The 20,880-nt window shown below is 57.7% G+C and overlaps 5 protein-coding genes across 5 annotated transcripts; all 5 read left to right on the forward strand.

Moving 5' to 3' along the window:
• Positions 1 to 250: 250 nt before the first annotated feature.
• On the forward strand, positions 251 to 3,511 carry ABB37_07829 (mitogen-activated protein kinase kinase 2 (MKK2); the record flags this gene model as incomplete). The annotated part of the gene is made up of 1 exon (XM_015806612.1): positions 251 to 3,511. One exon carries the CDS (start codon positions 251 to 253, stop codon positions 3,509 to 3,511), a length of 3,261 nt encoding a protein of 1,086 aa, XP_015654976.1.
• Positions 3,512 to 4,241: 730 nt separating this feature from the next.
• Positions 4,242 to 6,204, forward strand: ABB37_07830 (putative mitochondrial flagellar radial spoke protein; the record flags this gene model as incomplete). Its single annotated transcript, XM_015806613.1, has 1 exon — positions 4,242 to 6,204. Exon 1 carries the CDS (start codon positions 4,414 to 4,416, stop codon positions 6,202 to 6,204), a length of 1,791 nt encoding a protein of 596 aa, XP_015654977.1. The 5' UTR covers positions 4,242 to 4,413.
• A 601-nt stretch (positions 6,205 to 6,805) lies between these two features.
• Positions 6,806 to 9,069, forward strand: ABB37_07831 (putative mitochondrial putative long-chain-fatty-acid-CoA ligase; the record flags this gene model as incomplete). The annotated part of the gene is made up of 1 exon (XM_015806614.1): positions 6,806 to 9,069. Exon 1 carries the CDS (start codon positions 7,060 to 7,062, stop codon positions 9,067 to 9,069), a length of 2,010 nt encoding a protein of 669 aa, XP_015654978.1. The 5' UTR covers positions 6,806 to 7,059.
• A 562-nt stretch (positions 9,070 to 9,631) lies between these two features.
• On the forward strand, positions 9,632 to 13,212 carry ABB37_07832 (hypothetical protein; the record flags this gene model as incomplete). Its single annotated transcript, XM_015806615.1, has 1 exon — positions 9,632 to 13,212. Exon 1 carries the CDS (start codon positions 9,760 to 9,762, stop codon positions 13,210 to 13,212), a length of 3,453 nt encoding a protein of 1,150 aa, XP_015654979.1. The 5' UTR covers positions 9,632 to 9,759.
• Positions 13,213 to 14,277: 1,065 nt separating this feature from the next.
• On the forward strand, positions 14,278 to 20,529 carry ABB37_07833 (hypothetical protein; the record flags this gene model as incomplete). The annotated part of the gene is made up of 1 exon (XM_015806616.1): positions 14,278 to 20,529. One exon carries the CDS (start codon positions 14,278 to 14,280, stop codon positions 20,527 to 20,529), a length of 6,252 nt encoding a protein of 2,083 aa, XP_015654980.1.
• Positions 20,530 to 20,880: the final 351 nt, after the last annotated feature.

The following is a 20,880-nucleotide window of genomic DNA, read 5'->3' on the forward strand; positions in this document are numbered from 1 at the left end:
CCTGTTTAGGAGTTGCAGCATTTAGAAATTCTTTGTTAGCTGTGTGTCACGTGCTATTACGTTGAATTTTTTGTGTCTCGTTAATCTTACTGGTGTTGCATTGCAATCGGCTTTTTTGCGTTTCAAACATTCTCACTGGTACCAACTCTCTTTGTTTCCTTCTCCTTTTCTCCTTTTGTCGTACTAGTGCTAAAAGCGAAAAGGAGAACGCTATCACTCTACCAGACGAACATAGATTACGTAGCTAAAAATGGAGGATTATCAAATCATAGAATCCATTGGAGAGGGCTCATTTGGTAAAGTCTACAAAGCCCGCATTAAAGGGACTGGCCAAATTGTTGCAATGAAGTTCATTGTTAAGAAAGGAAAGAACGAGAAAGAGCTGAAAAATCTCCGTAGCGAAATTGAAATCCTCACCAAACTGAATCATCCACATATTATCATGCTGTTTGACTCCTTCGAGACCGATTCCGACTTCGTCGTCGTGATGGAGTATGCGCAAGGCGAGCTGTACGATATCCTCGAAGACGACAAACAGCTTCCGGCAAAAGAAGTGCAAAAGATTGCAAAACAGCTTATACAGGCGCTCAACTATCTGCATTCCAACCGCATCATACACCGTGATATGAAGCCTCAAAACATTCTCATAGGTCAGAATGGCGCCGTCAAACTTGCCGATTTTGGGTTTGCACGCTCCATGAGTTACAACACAATTGTGCTGACAAGCATCAAAGGGACCCCGCTATATATGGCACCAGAACTCGTGCAGGAGCGTGCGTATGACAACCGTGTTGACTTGTGGTCTTTAGGATGCATTTTGTACGAGTTGTACTACGGCAGACCGCCTTTCTACACGAATAATTTATTTGCATTGATTAAAAAGATTGTCTGCGAGCCTGTGAAATTCGATAGCAAGGCTGACGATCCAATTAGCCCGGAGTTCCAGAATTTTCTTAGTGGTCTGCTGACAAAATCGGCGTCGTCGCGTCTTAACTGGCCTGACCTGCTAAATCACCCGTTTGTGCAACTCACGAAAAGTGATGCAACGTGGCAGGACGTCATCACGCGACATGACTCCAAAATGAAAACGCGTATGGACAAACTGGGCTGTCTGCGACTCCACGGCGGCGCGAGTTGGGCGGCGCCGAAGCACCAATTGACGCAAAAGGATGAAATTATCAACACTCAGACAGCACACACTTTGGAATCCGGACGAGAAGCCGAAGTGCGATCGACTTTGGCGCAACTTGTGCGCGCGGTCAATGCAGCTACTGGGGATTTGACAAAATCTACTATCCTCCTTGGTATCTTTGACTTTGGAGTGCTTGAAGGTGTGCTCAAGCTTTTCACCCAAAAGCAGCCGCGCACGACTGTGCAGCTGGCCCTGGAGTTGCTGCAGGCGCTGCTGTTCCCCGAAAACGGCGATGTGGTCGCCTTTCCATCGCAGAGGCCAAAGCGTGACGGAATTGAGGTTTTGGAAGAGAGAAACTCACACCAGCAAATCGATTTGTTCATCCGCCAACAGGTCGCCAACAGACTCACCAAAAAGCCACACGACGCGCTGGACTACATTGTTGGTGAAATTGGGAGCAACAGCAACTCTCAGGCCGAGATCTGCGTCAAGATTGTCTTCCAATGCTTTCGTTGGGAGAACAGCTTTGGTCCGACGGTCACGCAGTTACAGACGTTTCCTGAAATGTGGTCTGCGGTGCTGTCTTCCGTCGACCACGACAGCGTATCGAAAGGTAAGATATCGTACGAGTATGCCGCTCTTGTTTTCCACACGGTGTCCATCGTAATCCCCCACATAAAATTGGCTGCCCCGCAACGCATTAACCGCGAAAAGGTACTTCATCTGGTCACGCAGGCCCTTCAAGCAGTATGCTACTACGAGGTGTCAGCGGTCGATGCTCACCGAAATAAGATACCTTCTCTCACGTATGCCGCCGCCGCCGCTTTGCTCATCGCGTTCGCCCATCGTGAGCTGAAGGACATCGTGTCTTTCACCGTCAATGATGCCCTTCTGGACGGCATCTATTCCATCGTGGACGCTGTCTCTGCAACCCCCAACCGCCCCGTTCCGACACGTGCGGTGGGAAGCAGCTACGGCTACCCCGACTACGGCCTGCTTGACGGTGTGGCGCACATGCTATCTCTGTGTTTTTCGGACCCAGAATCGCTGGTGTACGCAAAACTCCCCGGAAAATCAGAGCACCGGTTCTTAGAGAGCGACACAAAGAATTTAGCCCTCCTCGTAATGACGTTGCTGCGCGACAGCGACGCACGAACAGAGTTATCTCCCAATGGCGTCCAAACGCTTTTGCGCGCTGCCCAGCAGATTTTTCAGCAACAGAAAGAGCAAAGTGCATCGATGAGTTTGCTCATGGAGGTCATCCCGCCCTACACTGGCGAGTCAGGAAGCCTCTGCTGGCTTGCCGTTGTCTGCCGCACTCTCAAAACGGATTATTTCAAACAGCTCTTCAACTGGCCTGCCTGTCGCGGAGGAGGTGCCACCGGGGTGAGCTCGCACGTGACCATTGTTTCTCAAATTCTGGCGGACTCCTTGCGTCCTTTCAGCTCTTCGTCAAGCCCAACCGCCGCGGACGAGAAGCTGACGAGCGATGTAAGCAGGGTGTTGTACAAGGAGAAGGTTGTCGAGCTTCTCGTGAACGCAATGGACTTTTCCGAGAGCGTTTTTCTTGGCAGTCCCTTCTCCATCATCGCCAAGCTGTGCGCCAACTCTGTGGACTTCATTAGAGCCTTTGTAGATTGTGGCGGTGTGGAGGCCTCGCGAATCCGGCGTGTTCTCGATCCCAACAAGGCAGGAACCGGGCTTATGTCGGACGGTCTGATCGTTCTCTCGCAGATGGCGCGCATGTCCGCCGAGTTCTACGAAGCGATCCACAAAGCAAACCTGTACGACTGCATCGCCGCGCTTCTCCAGCACTCTGAGAAGGACCTCCGCGGGAAGACATGCACGCTTATTGGGAACATGTGCAAACACTCGGATTTCTTTTTTCAACCACTCGAAAAGAATCACATCGTGGAGCGCTTAGTAAAGTGCTGCAGCGACAGCGACGCGCAGACGCAGAAGCTTGCGGCCTTTGCGATTGGTAACGCGGCGTTTCACAGCGACTATCTTTACCGTTTGTTGGGTCCTGCTATTCCTTCGCTGGTAGAGCTTTTGGCATGCGGGGATGCGAAGACCCGACAAAACGCTGCTGGCGCGCTGAGTAATTTTGTGCGAAACGGCGATCAGCTTGTTGCTACTCTAGAAACCTCCAACGTAGTGGAGGGGCTTTTAAAGATGCTACGCGACGATGACTCTCTCTCGTCGAAGAAGGTGGCTGTCCTGACGATCAACTCGTTTTGCACGTACGACATGTTCAGGCGAAAATTTCTGAGTCTTGACGTGAAGGAGGATATCCGAAGGTTGCAGCAAGACTCCATCGCTCGCGGAGACCCTTCTATTCAAAAGTACGTCGGAAAGCTCATGGATCGGCTAGGGTGAAACATCTGCTTGACGTTTGAGTGTTTTCTTTCTCTTTCCAACCTTTCTTCTTCTTCTTTTTGTGCACAGAGCTTTATCATATTTGTCTTTCCTTTTTTTCAATTGCTTCCCTTGACGTGTTTTTCGTGTTTTCATTGTGTGTGTGTGTGTGTGCCGAAAGCGCCGTGGTACTTTTGCGGCTAGAATTCTGTATACTACCACCTGTTTTGTTGCTTTGGCGAGCATTTGACTTTGTATTGGTATTGTGTTTCATTTCTTCTCTTATTTCTTTTCTCGCCTCGTCATTGTATTGCGAACTAAATATTTTTCTTTGCGTTTACTGCTTACAGCTTTTATTGACTGGTGCGCAAAAAAGAGAGAAAATCTCAATGAGGGAAAAAAAGAGAATGCAGCGTTTGAACGCGCCTGATGTGTGCAAGCGTAGCTTAGTGCTCCTTAGCTGTTGACTTTCTCTGACGACTGCAGTTTGCCGCACCTCCACTTCTGCATGTAAATCTGCACTGAGTGATGATTTGTCACGTCGATTGTTTCTTCGATAGGATGATAGCATGGAGAGAAAAGTAGCTTCACCTTTTTTTTTTCGAGAAGCAAGGAAAACACGGTGTTAGTTTTTTTCCCTTTGCGGTAAGGGTGAGCTGCCGTCGTTGTTGCAAATGAATGGATGAAAATGCACACAATTCACTTTCAATCTCAATCTTTCTCTCTCTTTTTACCACTATTGAAAACCTGAAGCTCCAACGTTTGCATCACAGACCTAATTTGCTCTAAAGAAGCAGAATCGAACCCGCTAGGTAAGCAATAAGTGAAGCACTCCTGATTGTGTGGTGCTCACTGCTGCTCTGGGTTTCAAGACCTTCAACGGAAGTTTGTCTGTTTTTGTTCTTGGGGCGAAGAGAGGACCGATGTCTTCGGTAAGTACATCCGAGGCGGAGCTAGAGGCTCAGTTCGCCAGCGCTAAGGCATACCTTATGCAGGCGGACAAGGATGGTGTCAGCGCCTACGACCAGCTAACTCGGCTGATGGAGCTTCTCCTCGATAGTAACCCTGAAAACGTTGCGAAGGATCCTTCGAAACTGCATGAGATTCTGAGCTTTATTCAAACGCACAGCTTCGCATGCGGGGAGAGCACCACGCCCAGCAACGAAGCCTCACCTCTCACAGCAGAGGAACTCCAGCGCTTTCAGGATAACAAGAAGCTCTTCGACCAACTTGCGCCGGAAGTACGCACTGTTATCGAGCAGCCGGACCCGTATACCACCATCACCACCACGACGATGGTCCCTTTGAAAGCACCCTCCTTTGAGTCTGTGGCTGCCCAAAACAAGTACTGGACTGCTGCCGGCTGCGGAATGGCGGAGGAGGAAGCCTTCCTGCTTGATCGCTCCATTACGAACCTTGCGATGGAGAAGAAGTTGAACGACATCAAATTTGCTGGAAAAATTTTTGGAACTCACGGCGACTACTTCGTGCTGCGTACCCGGCGTTACGTCGAGGCGGGTGAGAAGGTGTATGTTGAGGTCAACACGATGCCAAAGCCGCTGCGCAAGAAAGGGGTGGTGCCGGTCCAACCGGAGCCGGGGTTTGTCGGCACCAACCGGTACACGTTCTGGGTGACGACCGCACCCTCGGCAGCGTGGCAGAAACTGCCCGACGTGACGCCGCAACAAATCAACGCAGCGCGCGAAGTCAAGCACTTCTTTACGGGCGACCTTGACGCGCCTGTCTCCGTGACGTTTCCTTGGAGCGAGGCAGTGTTCCTGCGTGCGCAGCTGGCCCGCATCACCAGCGCCACCTCCATCGCTCCGCAGGGCGCCCTGGAGGAGCCGGAGCCGCCAGTGGAGTCGGAAGAGGAGGAGGAGGATGGAGATGCGGAGGAAACAGTGGCGCGGCCGCCTAAGGAGGCCAAATACCACCCTTTTACGGTGCCTGTGGCAGACTTTGGCGAAGAGGAGATGGACGTTGCTCAGCTGACGATAGACCGCTGGGTGCATGCTGGCGGTTACCTTTACCCGAACGGGCGCGAGACGAAGGTCCCCAAGCGGGAGGAGCTGGAGGAGGAGGAAGAGGAAGAGCCCGCGGTGGTTGACCCTGAGGACGACCCCGAGGCGGCGGAGGACGAAGAAGAGCCAGCTGAGGAGGAGGAGGATGTCGAGCTCTTCGCACCAATTCAGAACGACTATCTGTACGCCGTCGTGGACGTTCCGCAGCCGCCACCCGTCGTTGACGACGAGGATGAGGAGGAAGAGGACGGTGGCGAGGAGGGCGAGGACGGCGAGGAGAAAGAGGCGGGGGAGCCCGACAACACCCCTCTCAAGCAACTCCGCAGCGACGACGTTCCCGATGACGACCCCAGCAAAATCAAAATTCCTTGCTGGACGATGCGGGTGGCAAACAACGTTAGCAAGGCGCACCGCGTAGCAGTGGTGCAGTCTCTCCGCTGGCCTGGTGCCACGGCGTTTGCAGCGGAGGGCGGGAAAAAGTGGGGATGCGTGTACTTCGGCAACGGACTGAAGAAAACAGACGCGGCCTACACGCCACCACCCGCGGCGCCGGTGCAGCCCGAATGCGCGGACGTCACCGAGGTTGCCGATCCCACGGCGACGGTGGAGAAGCTCGTGCGCCGCGGCGAAGAGATCCCAGAGGCCGACAGCGAGGCTGACGTGGATGAGCTGGAAGAGGAAGAGGATAACTGAAGAGGAGTGCAAAGTGGCGCAGCGGAGTAGGTTGTGCTCACTGCTTGTTATGGTGTGCTGGACTCCGTCTCCCTCTAGATCCAACGATGTAGACATTTTTTCTTTCTTTCTGGGGATGTCCATTTCACTTTGTCTTTTCTCTTTTCCAGTTGGGCTGAAACGCTTTTTCACGCTTCGGTGGCAAAACAACAATGGAGTTGCTACTAGTACACCGTGTCCCTCTTTCAAAGTTTCATCTCCTCTTTTCCTTTTTTTAACTATTATGTATGATTAGAATTGTTCTCGTGAGACCCACGCACAAACAGAAGCAATTGCACACAACGTGGTAGGCATGCGTTGAACTGTGTCGCGTTCGGCCCAGATGGGTGTAGTCTGCAGGAGCTTCCCGTGTCACCACCGTGTTAATTTGTTACAGAACTGCAAAGCGTCTCTCTGTGTTTGAGTTCTTCCGAATTCTCACACCGCGCCGCACCTTTTTCCGTTTTTCCCTTTTTCTGTTTCTTCTCTCGCTTCCTCTTCTCTCGCTTCCTCTTCTATGCATCGCCGCAACGCTCTCTCTCTCTGTACCCTTCTTCTTCTTCTTGGAGCGCTACGGAAACGCAGTGATACAAAATAAGAAGGGCACGCTTGAGCTCTTATTTTTTTTTTCCAGCTCGGGGCACGTGGAGCACAAGGGTCGGCAGGTATCGTATTGCATTCGATAATTAAAGGCAACCACTGTCTCACGAAGCGAACTGCTTTGAAGGTACGCCTTTTCCTTTCTTTCTGCACAGGAGCGAAAGTAAAGGCCGTGCCGCGGAAGGATACTCCTTCTCGTATCACCGACTTGGCAGCCATATACGCGTGCACACAGAAATGCTGCAGCGACTCTTTCGCCCCTCGCGTAATTGCTGTCGGGGAGCGCAGCAGGCGGCCGCACTTCGCTTCTCGCTCCGCTTCGGCACCAATGTTGGTGGGTCTTACTATCAAGAGTCAGACACCGCTGATACGGCACAGATGAACAATGATATCCGTTTAGGTCTCATGATCAAGCCGCAGAGCACGTTAGCGGAGCTGTGGGAGCAGGCAGTCGTGGCGTGGCCTCACCGTCGCTTCCTCGGTAGCAAGATGTGGGTGCGCGGCAAGCTCGGCTACATCTGGGCCACCTACGAGTCAATCAACAGCGAGATCGAAGCCATGCGGACTCTCCTTCACAAAATGGGAGTTGAAAAAGGCTCTCGCGTGATCGTCATCAGCGAGAACCGGTACGAATGGGTTGTGGTACACTTCGCCACCATGCAGCTCGGTGCCCACTTCGTTGCGATGCCGACAAATGTGACGCCGTCGGAGGCACAGCTCGTGGTGAAGAGCACGCAGGCAAAAGTGGTGTTTGTCGAGACGAAAGCATCCTATGCTGCTATCAAGGGGTGGATTGGGCGCGTCGGACAGCTGGAACAAGTCATTTGCTTTGAAGACCAGGTCGGCGAAGGCAGCTACGCGGTGGCCGTCAACATTGCGGCAGATGTCCCCGAGAAAACGCCAGCGCGAACAGACATTCGCGCCGAGGACACCGCGATGATCGTCTTCACCGCAGGCACCACGGGACCGCCGAAGGGCGTCATGCTGTCTCATCGGAACGTTGTGGCAAACGTCAGCTCCATCTACTCTAGTCTCGGCGAAGCCCTCACCCACACGGACATGTTCATGTCTTTGTGCTCATGGTGCGTCGCCGGTGCCCTCACGGCGGAGCTGTACCAGGCGCTGTGCAAGGGCGCGAGTGTGTGTATCCCTCCCGAGCTCCTGGAAGGCTTTCAAGACTTGCCGTTGGTCAACCCGAGCGTCATTGTATCGGTGGCACAGCCGTTTCAGCGCGCGTACTCGAACATCGTCGACGACATTCTCAACCGCGGCAGCTTCATCAAAGACCTCACTCGCTTCACCGTCGGCCGCATCACAGAGAACCGACTCATGTTCCAGAAGCCAGGTCGCACGCTGCGTGCGTTTTCGCACGCCTTGCTTGGAAAGTTCAAGTCGCAGTTCGGCACGGAGCTGCGAGTCGCCATCATCATCGGCCACAACCTGACAAAAGACCAATCGGAGCTGATGGCGGATCTGGATGTGTTTGTGGTGAACACCTACGGCTGCATGGAGGCCGGCGGGCTCGTCGCCACCGACGTGGACGTGCCGCAGCGGCTGAAGGCTTTGCCGGGTGTGGAGGTGCGCATCGTGAACGAGAAGAACGAGATTGTGGCGCCGGGCGATTTGGGCGAAATTCTCGTTGAGGCGCCGAACGCGATGCAAGGGTACTTTGACGTGCACATCGACCCCGAGGAAGCCAAGAATTCCCTCGTAGAGTACGGCAGCCGCACTTTTGTACGGACCGGCGACTACGGCACCCTTACCGGAGGGTGGATGACGGTGAAGGGCAGTAAGGATATTCTCATCAATTTGGCAAACGGGAAGACGGTAAACCCCCTCGCCGTGGAGGCGGCCCTGATCAAAAGCCCATTCATCAAGCAGGCCTACGTCTTTGGAAACAACCGACCCTACGCCGTGGCCCTCATCGTGGCGAACACCAAGGCGATCGCGAGCCACTTGCGCAAGGTGGAGCGGCGCGACGGTGTGCCGCTGGTGAACGACCGCGAGAAGGCGGACTGTATCCGCGCCGAGCTGCGGCGTGTGTCGCAGGACTTGCCGCCCCGCGCTCACGTGCGCCGCTTCGCCTTCGTTGACGACTTCACCCTCGCCAACGGCTTCATGACTGTCAAGATGGGCTTCGCGCGGCAGAAGATTGAGGATCACTACGTGCACTACTTCGAAGCCCTGTACGACGAGACGCCAAAGTTTTACGGATTTGCAGTGGACGACTACGACGATCTGTTTTAGACGTGCTCGGTGCAATTGCACGCACATGCCGCGACGCCTCTTTCGCTCTTGTGAGCTACAGGTTGTTTGGCTAGCCCTTTCTTCTTTTTTTCCCTCCGCTGCTAAAGCAGAAATGTACCCCAAAGTGGTTGCAGCTGCTTTTGTCACAGGTACAACGGCATGATTACGTGGTCACACCCGTTGAGTAGTAATACGGCAAGGTTGTCTATGGCTTTACTTCACATCTCTGTACTTTTTATCGTCTTTAAAGCAAGACCAAAGGCAGATAAACTGTCCATATCAAAGTGCTGGTACATGAAAAGGTTAAAAGGCCATCGAGTCCTTCTGCCGCCGCTTGTATTCGGAACGCGGTAAGTTCATCTGCATTCTCAGCTTCCGCATCTTGCACGCTCCGTCTCTTTTCCCCTTATCTCCACCCGGCGAGAGAGCGAGAGAGCGCGCGTGCTCGGCTCGAAGCTTCCCACCATAGCCCGGGCGTAGTAATAATTCTCTCACTCTTCTCTTTTTTGATTCGTGCGCGCCTTCGCTCTGCTCCTCTTTCCATTTCCCGCCATTTCTTAATAGTACGAGTACCGGTACTGCCTTTGCACCACTGCAAGACTCGACACGAAACAAACAAACCCACCGAAAAGCAAAGAGTTGCAACGAAGCTATTCACCGTCTTTTGCACAGACACGAGCGCGCTTCACAATGGACAGCAATGCTCTGCTCTCCTCTGTGCTGATCCCACTCACCGAAAAGGCCGGCGAGGTGGCGCAGATAGGCGACCTTCTTGGGATGCTGGAGCACTGCTTTATTGATGCCTTTAAGATGCGACTGCCTGCTGCCGTGACGTCGGAGGATGCTGCGCAAGCCACGGCGGGTTCCTCGTCTTCGTCCTCTATCGACGCAGGGGAGGAGGCGAAGCTCCTGGCGGTTCGTGCTGTGACAAACTTTCATCGTAGCGGTGCTACCACCCATCGCGCGTTCTTTCAGCAGCGTGAATACCACCCGCACGCTGCACTGTTTATTCTCGAACTGCTTAAATCTCTCAGCGGTAATTCACAGCAGTGGTTTCGGCAACTGCAGCTGGACAGTCTGGAGGCGTGCCTCGCGATTGTCGAGGTGATTGGCATAGGCAACGTTCGGATGTGCTTGCCAGGTGTCGTGTCGGTTGGCGTGCGCTACGTGCACCGCGCTCACCACGGCAAGGACTCGAGCAAGGTGTGTCTAACGGCGCTCCGGCTGCTTCGGACGGCGTTAATGCTCTCCTTCGCCTCCGCAGAGCCGACCAACTGGGTGGGGGACACCGTTGCACACCTAACAAGTTCGCTGCGCTCCATTCTGGAGCCGTCCGCGTTGGTGCGGGGTGCCTACGGCGCGCCCGTCACTGTCGCTCTGGAGTCTCTCATCACGTCGCTGCTCGTTTCGCCGGTCATGGCGGACCACCTCTCCTCCCCTCTTGGCGCACTACTCGCGGTGGCGTTTGCGGTGGTAACCAACATGGACCACCTGCACCACCTCGGCGACGACGTCGTGGGAGGAAAAGAGGTTGGTTCTCCCAATACACCCGACACACGCATCTCGCATAGGGCAGAGGAGGTGCAAAAGCTGAATGCCGTGATGCGCAGTCCCTTCGCGATGGCGGCGGTGCAGGACGCACTGCAGTACCTGCGCGGTGTGGAGCTGCTACACGTGGCCACCACAGCGGTGCGACTCCCCGTCTTGAGTGAGCACTTCTTTTCCTCCCCCGTTCGCACACCGCCCGCTGCACCGGCTCAGGCCCTGCGTACCCTCGATGGAAGCAGCACAGCTGAAGGAACCTTCATCGAGGTGGCCGGCGCACCGCCCAGCGACAACGTGACGGCCCTCTTCCTTTCTGTTGTGCGCAAGTGCGTCCGCGTCGTGGGAACGGAGTTGGACGACGAGGCGCTCTACACGCACCGGCGTCCTCGCAAGTTCCCCGCCGGCGTGGTGGATGAGTTCCTCTTCTCCCTGGCTGGCACTCTGGCCCGTCTGCCGCCCGCTTCTTCTTCTGCTGCCGGAGCGGCGAACGGCGGCGAGGACGAGACGGCTGGGGAGCGTCTGACCAACGCGTTGCTAGACGAGTACAACGGTATCCTGCAGGACTGGGATGCCTACGCGGTGCACCCGTCCGTGTTGTACGTGCTGACCCGACTCGTCGTGTGGCAGTTTCACCCTTCGCTTGATGCGGCCGCCCGCACTGCACAACGCGAGTGCGACGGCGATCACTTTGAGTTGCAAGACGATGCTGCTGGCTGCGTGTATCCGTCCCCTTCTGATTTTATCACCTCTGGGGCTTTTGAGCAGCTGTGGAGCGTCGTCGCCCCGGCGCACCTGTGGAACATCACCGAAGACGTGGACCTCTGCAATAACCAGCAGATCCATCACCGCCAGGTTGTCGCCGCCACACTTCTCCGTTTTCTTACGTTAACCGCAGAGGTGCTTTCGACGAAGCCGAGCGCACACGCGTCGGAGAAGGGGGACGACGCGCTACAGATGACCACTGATGCTCTCGAGCGCCTTTTTGCGCTGACGCTCTACCTGGTGCTGGAGAAGGCCACAGCCAGTGGTGTTGTTCACGAAGCTGCTATGCGGTGCTTGGAGATGTACAGCACGGCGTCGAACGAGTCGGACGCGCTGTCCTTTCTCCTCCATCACTCCTCTCTCATCGTGGACGAGACGGCGCGGGCGGTGCGGGAGGAGCACCTGCGCCCCGCCGCCTCGAGTGTCCTGCGCGGCAGTCTTGCCTTTCTGGCCTCACGCCTCATGCACAGAGGGAGTGTGTCCGATGCCGAGCAGACAGGCGGCAGCGGTGGTGGCGAGGAAGGTCGGTTTTGTGGGAGCAGCACGCAGCTTACTGCGGTGGTGCGTCAGCGCCTGTCCTCCACGGAGATGTCCGCCTTCTTTCAGCGCACCGGCACTCAACTCGCCTCGCTGCAGGAGGTGGCGCAGGTGTCCGATTTTGTCGGCAGCACCCTTCACGTGGCGCGCGATACGCTCTTCCTGTGCAGCCGGTACGACAGCAGCGCGTCTGCGGCCGATTTGGAAGGGCGACGGGCGGCCCTGGCGCTCTTACGGGACGCACTGGACGTGGCCGCCTACCTCAACTTTAGCGTCCCACAGGAGGCGCTCGACGAGGATCAGGAGCGGCACACCACCTCGGCGCACACGCGGGTGCGGGCGCTGCAGTCGGCTGCGTTGGAGGCGGTGTATGCAGTGCTGCAGTACTGCACGGTAAGCGACGCCGCGGCGCCTCTGGCCGTGCAGAGCGTCGTGCGTGGGCTGACGTGTTTCTTGACGACTAGCACCGCGGTTGCGTGGGCTGAGAAGGCGCGGCAGCGACTCCACGACGCGGCGATGGCGCGCCGCAACGCGAAGCGGAAGACCGCTGGCGCGGGGGGCAGGCGAGGGCACAGGTTCATGGAAAAGATCCTGGACGACGAGGACTCGAAGGAGGCAGCAGACGAAGAGGAGGAAGAGGAGGACGAGGACACGGAAGGCCGCTCCCCCCTTCCCGCGTCTCCTCCGCTGGACTGGCCGTGGACGCATTACGTTGTAAACGCTGCACCGGACGAGGCGATGAGTGGACCGACGTCTGCAGCGCCGGTGAGCATTGAGCTTCCACGCAGCCATCTGCACACTGTCTACCGCGTTTACCTTTCTTTCTTTGCTCTCCTGCGTGAGCCGGTGGCGGCGTTCGCGACGGTGGCCGCGGGGCCAGGCGGTCGCACCGGTATGGAGCGCCGCAAGCTGGCCGACGTGTCCATCGCACCCGCCGTCTTCGAGACCCTCCACGGACTGGAATCGATTCGTCTTCTCGCCTTGGACTTCCTTCTGCACCGCATGGTGTCCGAGGTCCTGCCGCTGGTGGTTCTGTGGCACGAGCGTGGGTGCCTCCCCCGCATTCCGACACACACGGACGAACGTTTAAAGGCGGCTACGCAGCAGTTCGTGGCCCGTCTTTTCCAGGACTGCAAAGAGTCGCCAGAGCTGCAGAGCAGCGTTTCGACGCAGTGCTGTGGCTATCCCATGCTCTCCTGTGTTGCTGGGAAAGTGGAAGGACTCGCAACGTCTGCGCCGGAAGATTCGGAGGGAGCTACATCCCCGCTGCTCGTTCCCCCCCACACGAAAACGACGTAGCGTAGGTTCCGACCGCCATGCTTTCGAACGGTCACATATTCGGCGGGGGTCTTACCGAGCAATGCCCGGTCAGAGAAGTGTTGCGTATTGCGTGTGTGCTCTGTGCGACCACTATTTTGCGTGCTCAGCAGCTACGCTTTCAACTCTTCTGTGTTCTTTATATGCGCCACCCCCACCTATGAAGTGAGGTGTAAATGCAAAAGAAAGCGTAGGGTGGGCGTAAGAGCCACTGCTGCAAGCGCACACACGCACCCATGCCAATCACAAAACGGATTAAAACATCCACAAAACGTAGAGGCGGCCCTCAAAAAGGAACTGCAACATCGCCTTTGGGTGATGTGAAAGCTCGCTACTTACCCACAGTGCGATAATCGAATGCCCATGAAACTCTTGGCAAAGGACGTGCTAAATATGCGATAAATAAATGTAGTGAATGCCGCATGGTGCTTGTGCACGAATACGGAAGCGCTCCTCCTCTCGGTTGAACCGTCTATGAAGTAAGTGTGCGTAGCGCTTTGGATTAAACTGCGGCTACTTCATCCTTTTTAGTTTCTCTCACTTCTTTGTCTCCCTGCGAAGCATACGACGACACATAGTGTTCTGCACGCTGCGCATTTCAACCGTCATTACATACATATACGTAATACCATTTGGCATTTTACCGTTGTCCTCATTTTTTAAACTCTTCTTAGTAGAGTCACACTGGAGAGGAAGCACTTCTTTCGCCATAGAACGACAGACAGGGTCACAGACCCCAGTGCGTGTTGATACGCCCCTTCCGCACAACGCTGAGTGTACGGCGCTGCAAAAGCGGCCTGCACACACATTCACAGCCCGCTTCAATTTTGTAAGGCTGTCGCTGAAGGTGATAGCTGCATAGAAGAACCAGATAGAGAAACGAAAACTGTCCTCAGTGTGCGAGAAGGCCTTGCGCTCTGGGGTTCTGGTTTCCCACAAATCCAGACACTTTCGTTGTCGCTTTTTGATTTTCACGTGTGGACGGCAGAGGAGCGCACTTGCGCCAGAAACGCGTTCAGCACTGCGACTGTTCTTTCAGATCAAACCATGCCCAACTCGTACACAAATGCACGGCCCTTTTCGGAGGAGAATGGAATGCCGCCTGCCCCTGCTGCTCCGCGGCCTTTCACTCTCGCCGCGCAGGAGTCGATCAACCCTGTTCCCAAGCTGCTCCTCTCCTTTCCGGTGCCGCGGATGATTTCGCAGATGCACCTCGAAACTCCGTGGCCAAGTGAGGAGGATACTCCCGCCGGCGCCGCTGACTCCACCACGAATGCAGCCCAACGCGGAGGGTGGAGCTCGGGGGAGTTGGATGGCGTCGTGCGCGGAATGCACCAGTCTGCCCAGCACCTCCTCCTCACTGGGCGATACGAGCACTTCTTTCAGGAGCAGCTCCACCACGAAGTGGACCCGCGTATCACCGAGACAGACGAAGGCGTTCGCGGCGAGGAGCGGGCTGCCGACCCTTTCCAGGTAGCTCGTCACGTCAGCACCGCAGCCGCTCCTGGTATTAAGAAGCTGCTCAGCTCGATGGGACAGCAGAGCACCGTGTTGGAGGTTCCTCTCTTTCGTAAGAACCACGACGAGCCGCACAAGTCGTCGGCTGCGCTTGCTTTAGGCGGCGAGACGTCCTCGCGACAGCGGGTCCCGCTTACACGAGTACCCAAAACCGAAATGTGGACAAAAAGCGAAGATGAGCTGTCGATGGGTCTGCGGCCGCGGCGCCTCAGCGGGCTTGGAGGCGCATGGGCTGATGTTTCTTCCGAATCGCTCGATTCCGCCGTTGGTGGTGGTGGTGGCGGCGGTGCTGCCAGTGTCTGCGTTGCTCCTTCAACGACCACGCATCGCCGCGGTGGCGCGGTGGCTGCGTCCTCTTCTTCAAGGGCGGTCTTGCCCGCGTGCCGCAGCTATGAGCCGCGCACAGGTGCCGCGGGAGCGAATTGGGAATCTGTCGGTCCGGCAGCGCCGCATGAGGGCAGTGCTTCCCTGTCGTTTGCAGATTGGGTTTGCCATCAGCGAAGCACCGGGCCTGCCGAATCAAGCCTACCGTCGCTTCTCTACTTCATTTCGGTGTTGCCTTTGCAGTTACACCCTTTTGATAGCATCAAGCGAGAACAGCTCTCGCACTTGCTCGCATCGCTGGTGGCGGCCCCAACGGAGGAGGCAGCGGCGTCGTCGGCCAAACCAACGACGCCTACAGAAAGGGGAGAGGACGACGATGCGCTACGGTGGTCAGCGCGAGGGTTACTGTGCTGCCAGTGCCTGGCGCATCCACACTTCCCAACAGAGGCGGTGCCTGATGGTGTGGTGGGTCGTGTCATTGACATCTTCGCTCGCCTCGTACGAGATGTGTCGATGCAGCTGCAGGAGGGGCAGCATCGAAGCGCGGGCGCTGCCTTAACAGAAAAGGAAAATGAAGAAGGCGGGGCGAAGCGACGGTCTTCGATGGTGGGCAAGCGTAGCGGCAGCAACAACTCCACTGCTGCCGCTGCTGCTGCCAGTACCTCTTCTCTTCTCCCTTCGTTGGAGCAACTTCGTGGGTTTATTGGAGCCTTCGCGCTCATTGTGTGCAACGCACATTTGCGGCTGGCGGTGGCCAGCGATGTGCTCCGTCTTGAAGAGCTCTGCCATCACTGCCTCTTCCGCCTCACCCGCACCTGCACAAAGGAGCTGCATGCGCTGTGCTCGTCGTACGTGGTGGACACCGCGGTGCGGTTGTACCGCTGCCTCTGGAATCGCCTTGACGTGCAGCGACAGCGCACCGCGGAGAACTTCTTTCAGCAGCTCCCCGTCTCTGAGTTCCTGACGCAGCGCAGCTACCAGACCCACTTTGACGGACGCGCTGTCCTGCCGCTGACGGTTGCGGTGCTCGCTGCGGCGCAGTCTACCCCGCTCCCACTCGATGCGATCGGAGCTGCTGATGCGGAGGCGTTGCAGCGGCAGTGTGGACTGTGGGTGAACGGATTTATTCAAGAGTTTCTGCTGAGCCGCGCCGGCGAGCGCGACAAAGCCGACGGCAGCATCGCGTGGACCGCGACGATACGCATGGCAGAGGACTTGGCTGACCTTCTCGGCGTGCCGGAGTGGCCCGGGGCGGATCTCCTGCTGCGCAGTTTGGTGATGGCGCTCGCACAGGTTACGCTGGGGAGTGAAGGGGCCTCGTCCCCGTCAGCTGAGGCGCTGCGCCCACTCACAATTGATGTGCTGGGCCACGTCGCCGTGAAGCTGTTCGATGCACCACGCTTCCCTGTGGCAGCCGCTATCCTGGCCGAGATGGAGCGTCTGGGTGAATCGGCCAGTACCAGCCAAGCGGCTGCCCGCCTGGCCCTCCAGCACGTCGTGGGCACCTCACCGCCTCTTCGCTCAGACGATCAGCTGGTATGGGAGCACCTGTGCGGTAGTGCAGTGGGTGCCAGTGCGGCGGACGGTACCGAGGAGGACCACCGCGTGCAAGATCTGATCGCGGCGGTGTACCTGGCTGAGTCGCGGCTCATCGCAGACCCCTCCACCTCTGCCGACTACGCATCGGTGTGGTTGCACGTCCGGGCCGCGCGCCTCATCTCGTGGGTGTGCCTCCACGACGTCGCAGGCCCTGATTGGGTTCCTCCGGCCAATCTGGATGCGCTGGTACGCTGGAAAGGACCACCCGGTGGTAGCAGCAGCAACAGCAACGGCCAATCCACAAACTGGGGCGATGTCTGCGCGTGGACGCAGGCGGTTAGTACACAATCTGGTAAGTCGATGCTGAGTCTGCGCATGCGGCACACCCTCGTCTCGATGCTCTTCTCCGTCTTCCATCTGAGGGACGCGCAGGAGGCGGCGGTCCCCGTGACGGAGGTGGTGCAGAGGAAGACGCTCGCCCACTTGGCACGCCTCACCACGCTGCACCCACCGCTGCACCGCTACCTGTGGCCCATTGTGCGTCAGTGCGTTCGCGACGACAGCGCGCGGGTGCGGGAGTCTATCGTGCCGCTGCTGCTCACGCTGCTGAGCGACGCAGCGGCGGCCGAGGTGAACACGGATGCATCCAGCGCGGGGCAGCTGCCGGCGCTCTCGCGAGAGGGCATCACGGCAGAAGTGATCAGCAGTCTCCTGCACCTGTTGGCCGACAAGAGCGTCTCGGTGGCCTCGCGCACCATCACGGCTCTCGACACCTTTCTGACGGACCACAGCTATCAATACCTCTTCACCACCCCACAAGGCGCCTCCCTCATATCCTTTATTCAGCAGAAGCTGCTCTTCTTCGCCAGTCCCACCGCCGAGCCGAAGCACCACCAGGAAGTCGTGAAGCACTTCTTGCATCGGTGGGTCGTGACGCTGGCGGACAGCGACGGCTCCCTCACCGGGGCACACGCGCAGCTGGCGAAAGAGCTGGTGACGCTGACCGTAGCGGGTGCCACGGATTTCCCGTACGACGTTACAGATGAGCACCTTCTTGTGCAGCTGCTGCAGCGGATGCACGCCCACATATCGGCGCACGACCCCGCCATCGAGGGGGCACGGCAAGCCACCGCCATCGCTGCTGCCGCTGCGAACGCGTCTGTTGCACCCACCGCGTCGCCGCACCCCAAACGGCGCTCGCGGGGCTACCGCGTAGACGTCGGCCAGCTCCTCCACGTCATGCGTTGTGCGGCGCAGTCGCTGTGGATGCGTTACCAGTGCTTTCACTCCGGCGGTGACGCCGTGGCATGCCTGGCAACCTTGCGTGTGCTGACGCTGGCGCGCAGCGAGTGGGTCATGCCGCTGGCCGAGGTCCTGGTGCAGGCGCTTGCGTACCCACCGCCCACCACGTCACCGCTCGCCAGCGCGGCCGAGGCGTTGGGCGGGTCGCTGCTGCAACTCTGTCAGATCCTGCACGGTGTCCTGCACGCGCCGAAGCGGCCGCTGATCTCGCTTGACTACCTGGCGCGGTGCCTGACCACGCTGCTCTCCAAGTACGTTGGGCCCTATCAGCAGCGCGTCATTGTGGCGTCGTGTGGGGCCTTGTGTGCCTTGATCACGTGCGGCGCCAAGCACCGCCTCTCCGCCCAAGTCAACGTGCCATATCTGCAGCTGTGCTACTCGCTCATGAACACCTACTACTGCCGTGTGCGTGCGCTGCTCCCCACCTTGGCAACGCAGCCGCACAGTGTCGCCTACACGCAGCGCTTTTTGTTTCTGCTTTCCGAATTCTTGCGTATGTACCCGGGGTGGAAGCAGCAGCCGCCGCATCCCGCGCTCGTCGACGCCGCCGTGGGCAGCAGTGGTGCACAGGCAAACGGTGCGTCCGCTACGCCAAACCAACTCGCCAGCGGCCCTGGCATTACGGCAAACACCTACCAACTGTTGGAAGACGTGCTGCAAAGCTGCAGCGGCAGCCGCATACGCGAGCGGGTCGTCGTCATTGCACTGCGCGTCGTCGCCTCGCTGTGCATGCTGGACCCCACCACGTACTTCCACCGTGCGGAGACTCAGATACGCGACGCTCTCACTTCTGCAGATCACAATCTTCAATTACAGGGGCTGTCGCTGTTGTCAGACTTCTTGAAGGAGGAAGATGAACGGGTGGATGCCGCGGCGCACAATGCGGCACGCCTCGACACGACAGCACTGATTGTCGGCTCGCGCGCATCTGCCTCTACAAGTCGCAGCGGTAGCCGCAGCAGTGAGGACGAGAAGAGCTCTCAGAGGTCAAAAGCGAAGGCAAGACCAGCAACGGCACCCGGCACCACTCGGCAAGGGAGAGGGGCAAAACAGGTGCCCCACGAAAGCTCCACAGCCGCTTCCGCGTCTACGCGCAAAGCATCTGGACGGGTTAAAAAAGTCGCCGCCGCAGCATCGGCAGCCGCGGCAACGACAGAGGACTTCAACAGCGGAATGTCCACGTGGATCTTCCAGCAGTTCCACGGCGACATCGCACGTCTCGGCTGCAGCAGCGCCCACGTCCCCGTGCGTTCGCTCTGTCTTCGGCTGTTTCGGCAAGCCGCGCAGGGAGGGCTGCTTCCGCCGGACAAGTACGTGCGGGTCGTCATTGCCCTCGCGGCAGACGTGCACGCGCCGCTCCGCCAGCAAGCCGCCGCGAGTCTCGCCGCGCACTGCGATCGTCACGAAGAGGTGGTGTCGGCGTCGGTCGGCCGTGGCGTCGTGCTCGCCTTTGACCTCCACCACGCCTGCAGAGCGCATCTTCTCCGCAGCGCCGTCGTGGTCACCCCGTCGCCTTCTGAGCCGGCTGGGACGTCGGGCAGCAGCAGCACCGGTGAGCAGAGTGTGCACGGTGTGCTCTACGCTCTGCTTCACAAGCGATCGCGCGACAACATGATCACCACCCTTGTCCGTCTCTTTTACCAAGATGCTAGGGTGACGCATTGGTGTGCGGAGCACGCGGAGGAGTTGGCCGTGTGGGCGTCGCCGCTGACTGCCGCTGCCACGGTTGCCGCCGCTTCCCCGGTGGGTATCTTCGGTGCCATGCACCCGCTTCTCTTCTTGTCCCACCTGACGCTGGTGCTTTTTACCCTGCCCTTCCAACACGAGAGTGACGTGATGCACGTCCTACAGCAATGCCGGGTCGCACTGGACCTCAACGGCCAGTCCGCGCTGGACTGGCTAAAAGACACCGATGCAGATGCCGTTGCCGGCGGTGGCATGACGATGCAGTGGAAGGCGATCGGTGCGCTGCTGCTTTACTACCTCCGCCGAGCCCTCTTCTCCGAGTATCGGCTGTCCGAGACGAAGGTGCAGCGTTACCGGACACGTGATAAGCAATCTAGGGCTGGGAGCAACGGACACGGCTCGGCCCCGTTACGCGGGCGCGATGCCGCAGAGGGATTGGGTGCAGCCACCGCCTTGATGAAGCGACTGCAAGAACTTGTAGAACGGGTGGGCGCCGCCCTCGTCGCTGCACTCGGAAAGGAAGGCAGAGCGGCGCGCACCGCGGCGTGGCAGTACGTCAGCGCAGAACTGGAGACGGCACTCATGACTGAGACAGCAGAGGACTCCGGGCGAGAAGGAACGGCATTGTCAGGCGAACGCGACCGCAAGAGGACACGCACAGGCGGCAAAGCGAGCGGGGCGGAGGAGAAACAGATGAAAAAGTCCGCTGCACGGAAGCGCAAGCGAGCACGCTCGTCCTCCGGCGAGGAGACCCCGAGCAGCGCAGAAGATAGCGACGAAGAGGTGACGTCGCCCTCTACGGCGTCAAGGAGCGTTTCCGCGACGCGGTCAACGCCAACCTCGTCCTTGTCGTCGTCGTCCGCATCCGCCACGCCACTCATCAAGGCGAGCGTGGACCGTCTTGCGGAGGAAGATGACGGGGACGCGTAGTTCGAAGGAAAGGGGGGAGAAGAGCAAGTGCGATGCATATCATTTGTTGGTTTACAAGTTCCCTCTCCCCCTTCCCTGTATCGAAGTGCTTGCGCATACAGTACTGCATATGGCTCCTGCTAGAAGAATAAAAAAAATGGAATAATAAGAATAATAAACATGATGTCAACGACAGACTTTTCCTAACGCGACAGAGGATGCAGCTGTTATAAACCGCAAACCGATCAAGTATGAAGTTGCCCTTAAAACTTATGGTGTGCGAGTACAGAAGGAGTTTTATTCTGCTCTTTCCTCTCCCACACGGCCTTCCCCCTTCTTTTATTGGAGGAAGTGTGTGTCCTCGCCTGTTTT

Source organism: Leptomonas pyrrhocoris (genome assembly GCF_001293395.1).
Source record: "Leptomonas pyrrhocoris isolate H10 chromosome Unknown, whole genome shotgun sequence".
NCBI classification, from domain to species: Eukaryota; Euglenozoa; class Kinetoplastea; order Trypanosomatida; family Trypanosomatidae; genus Leptomonas; species Leptomonas pyrrhocoris.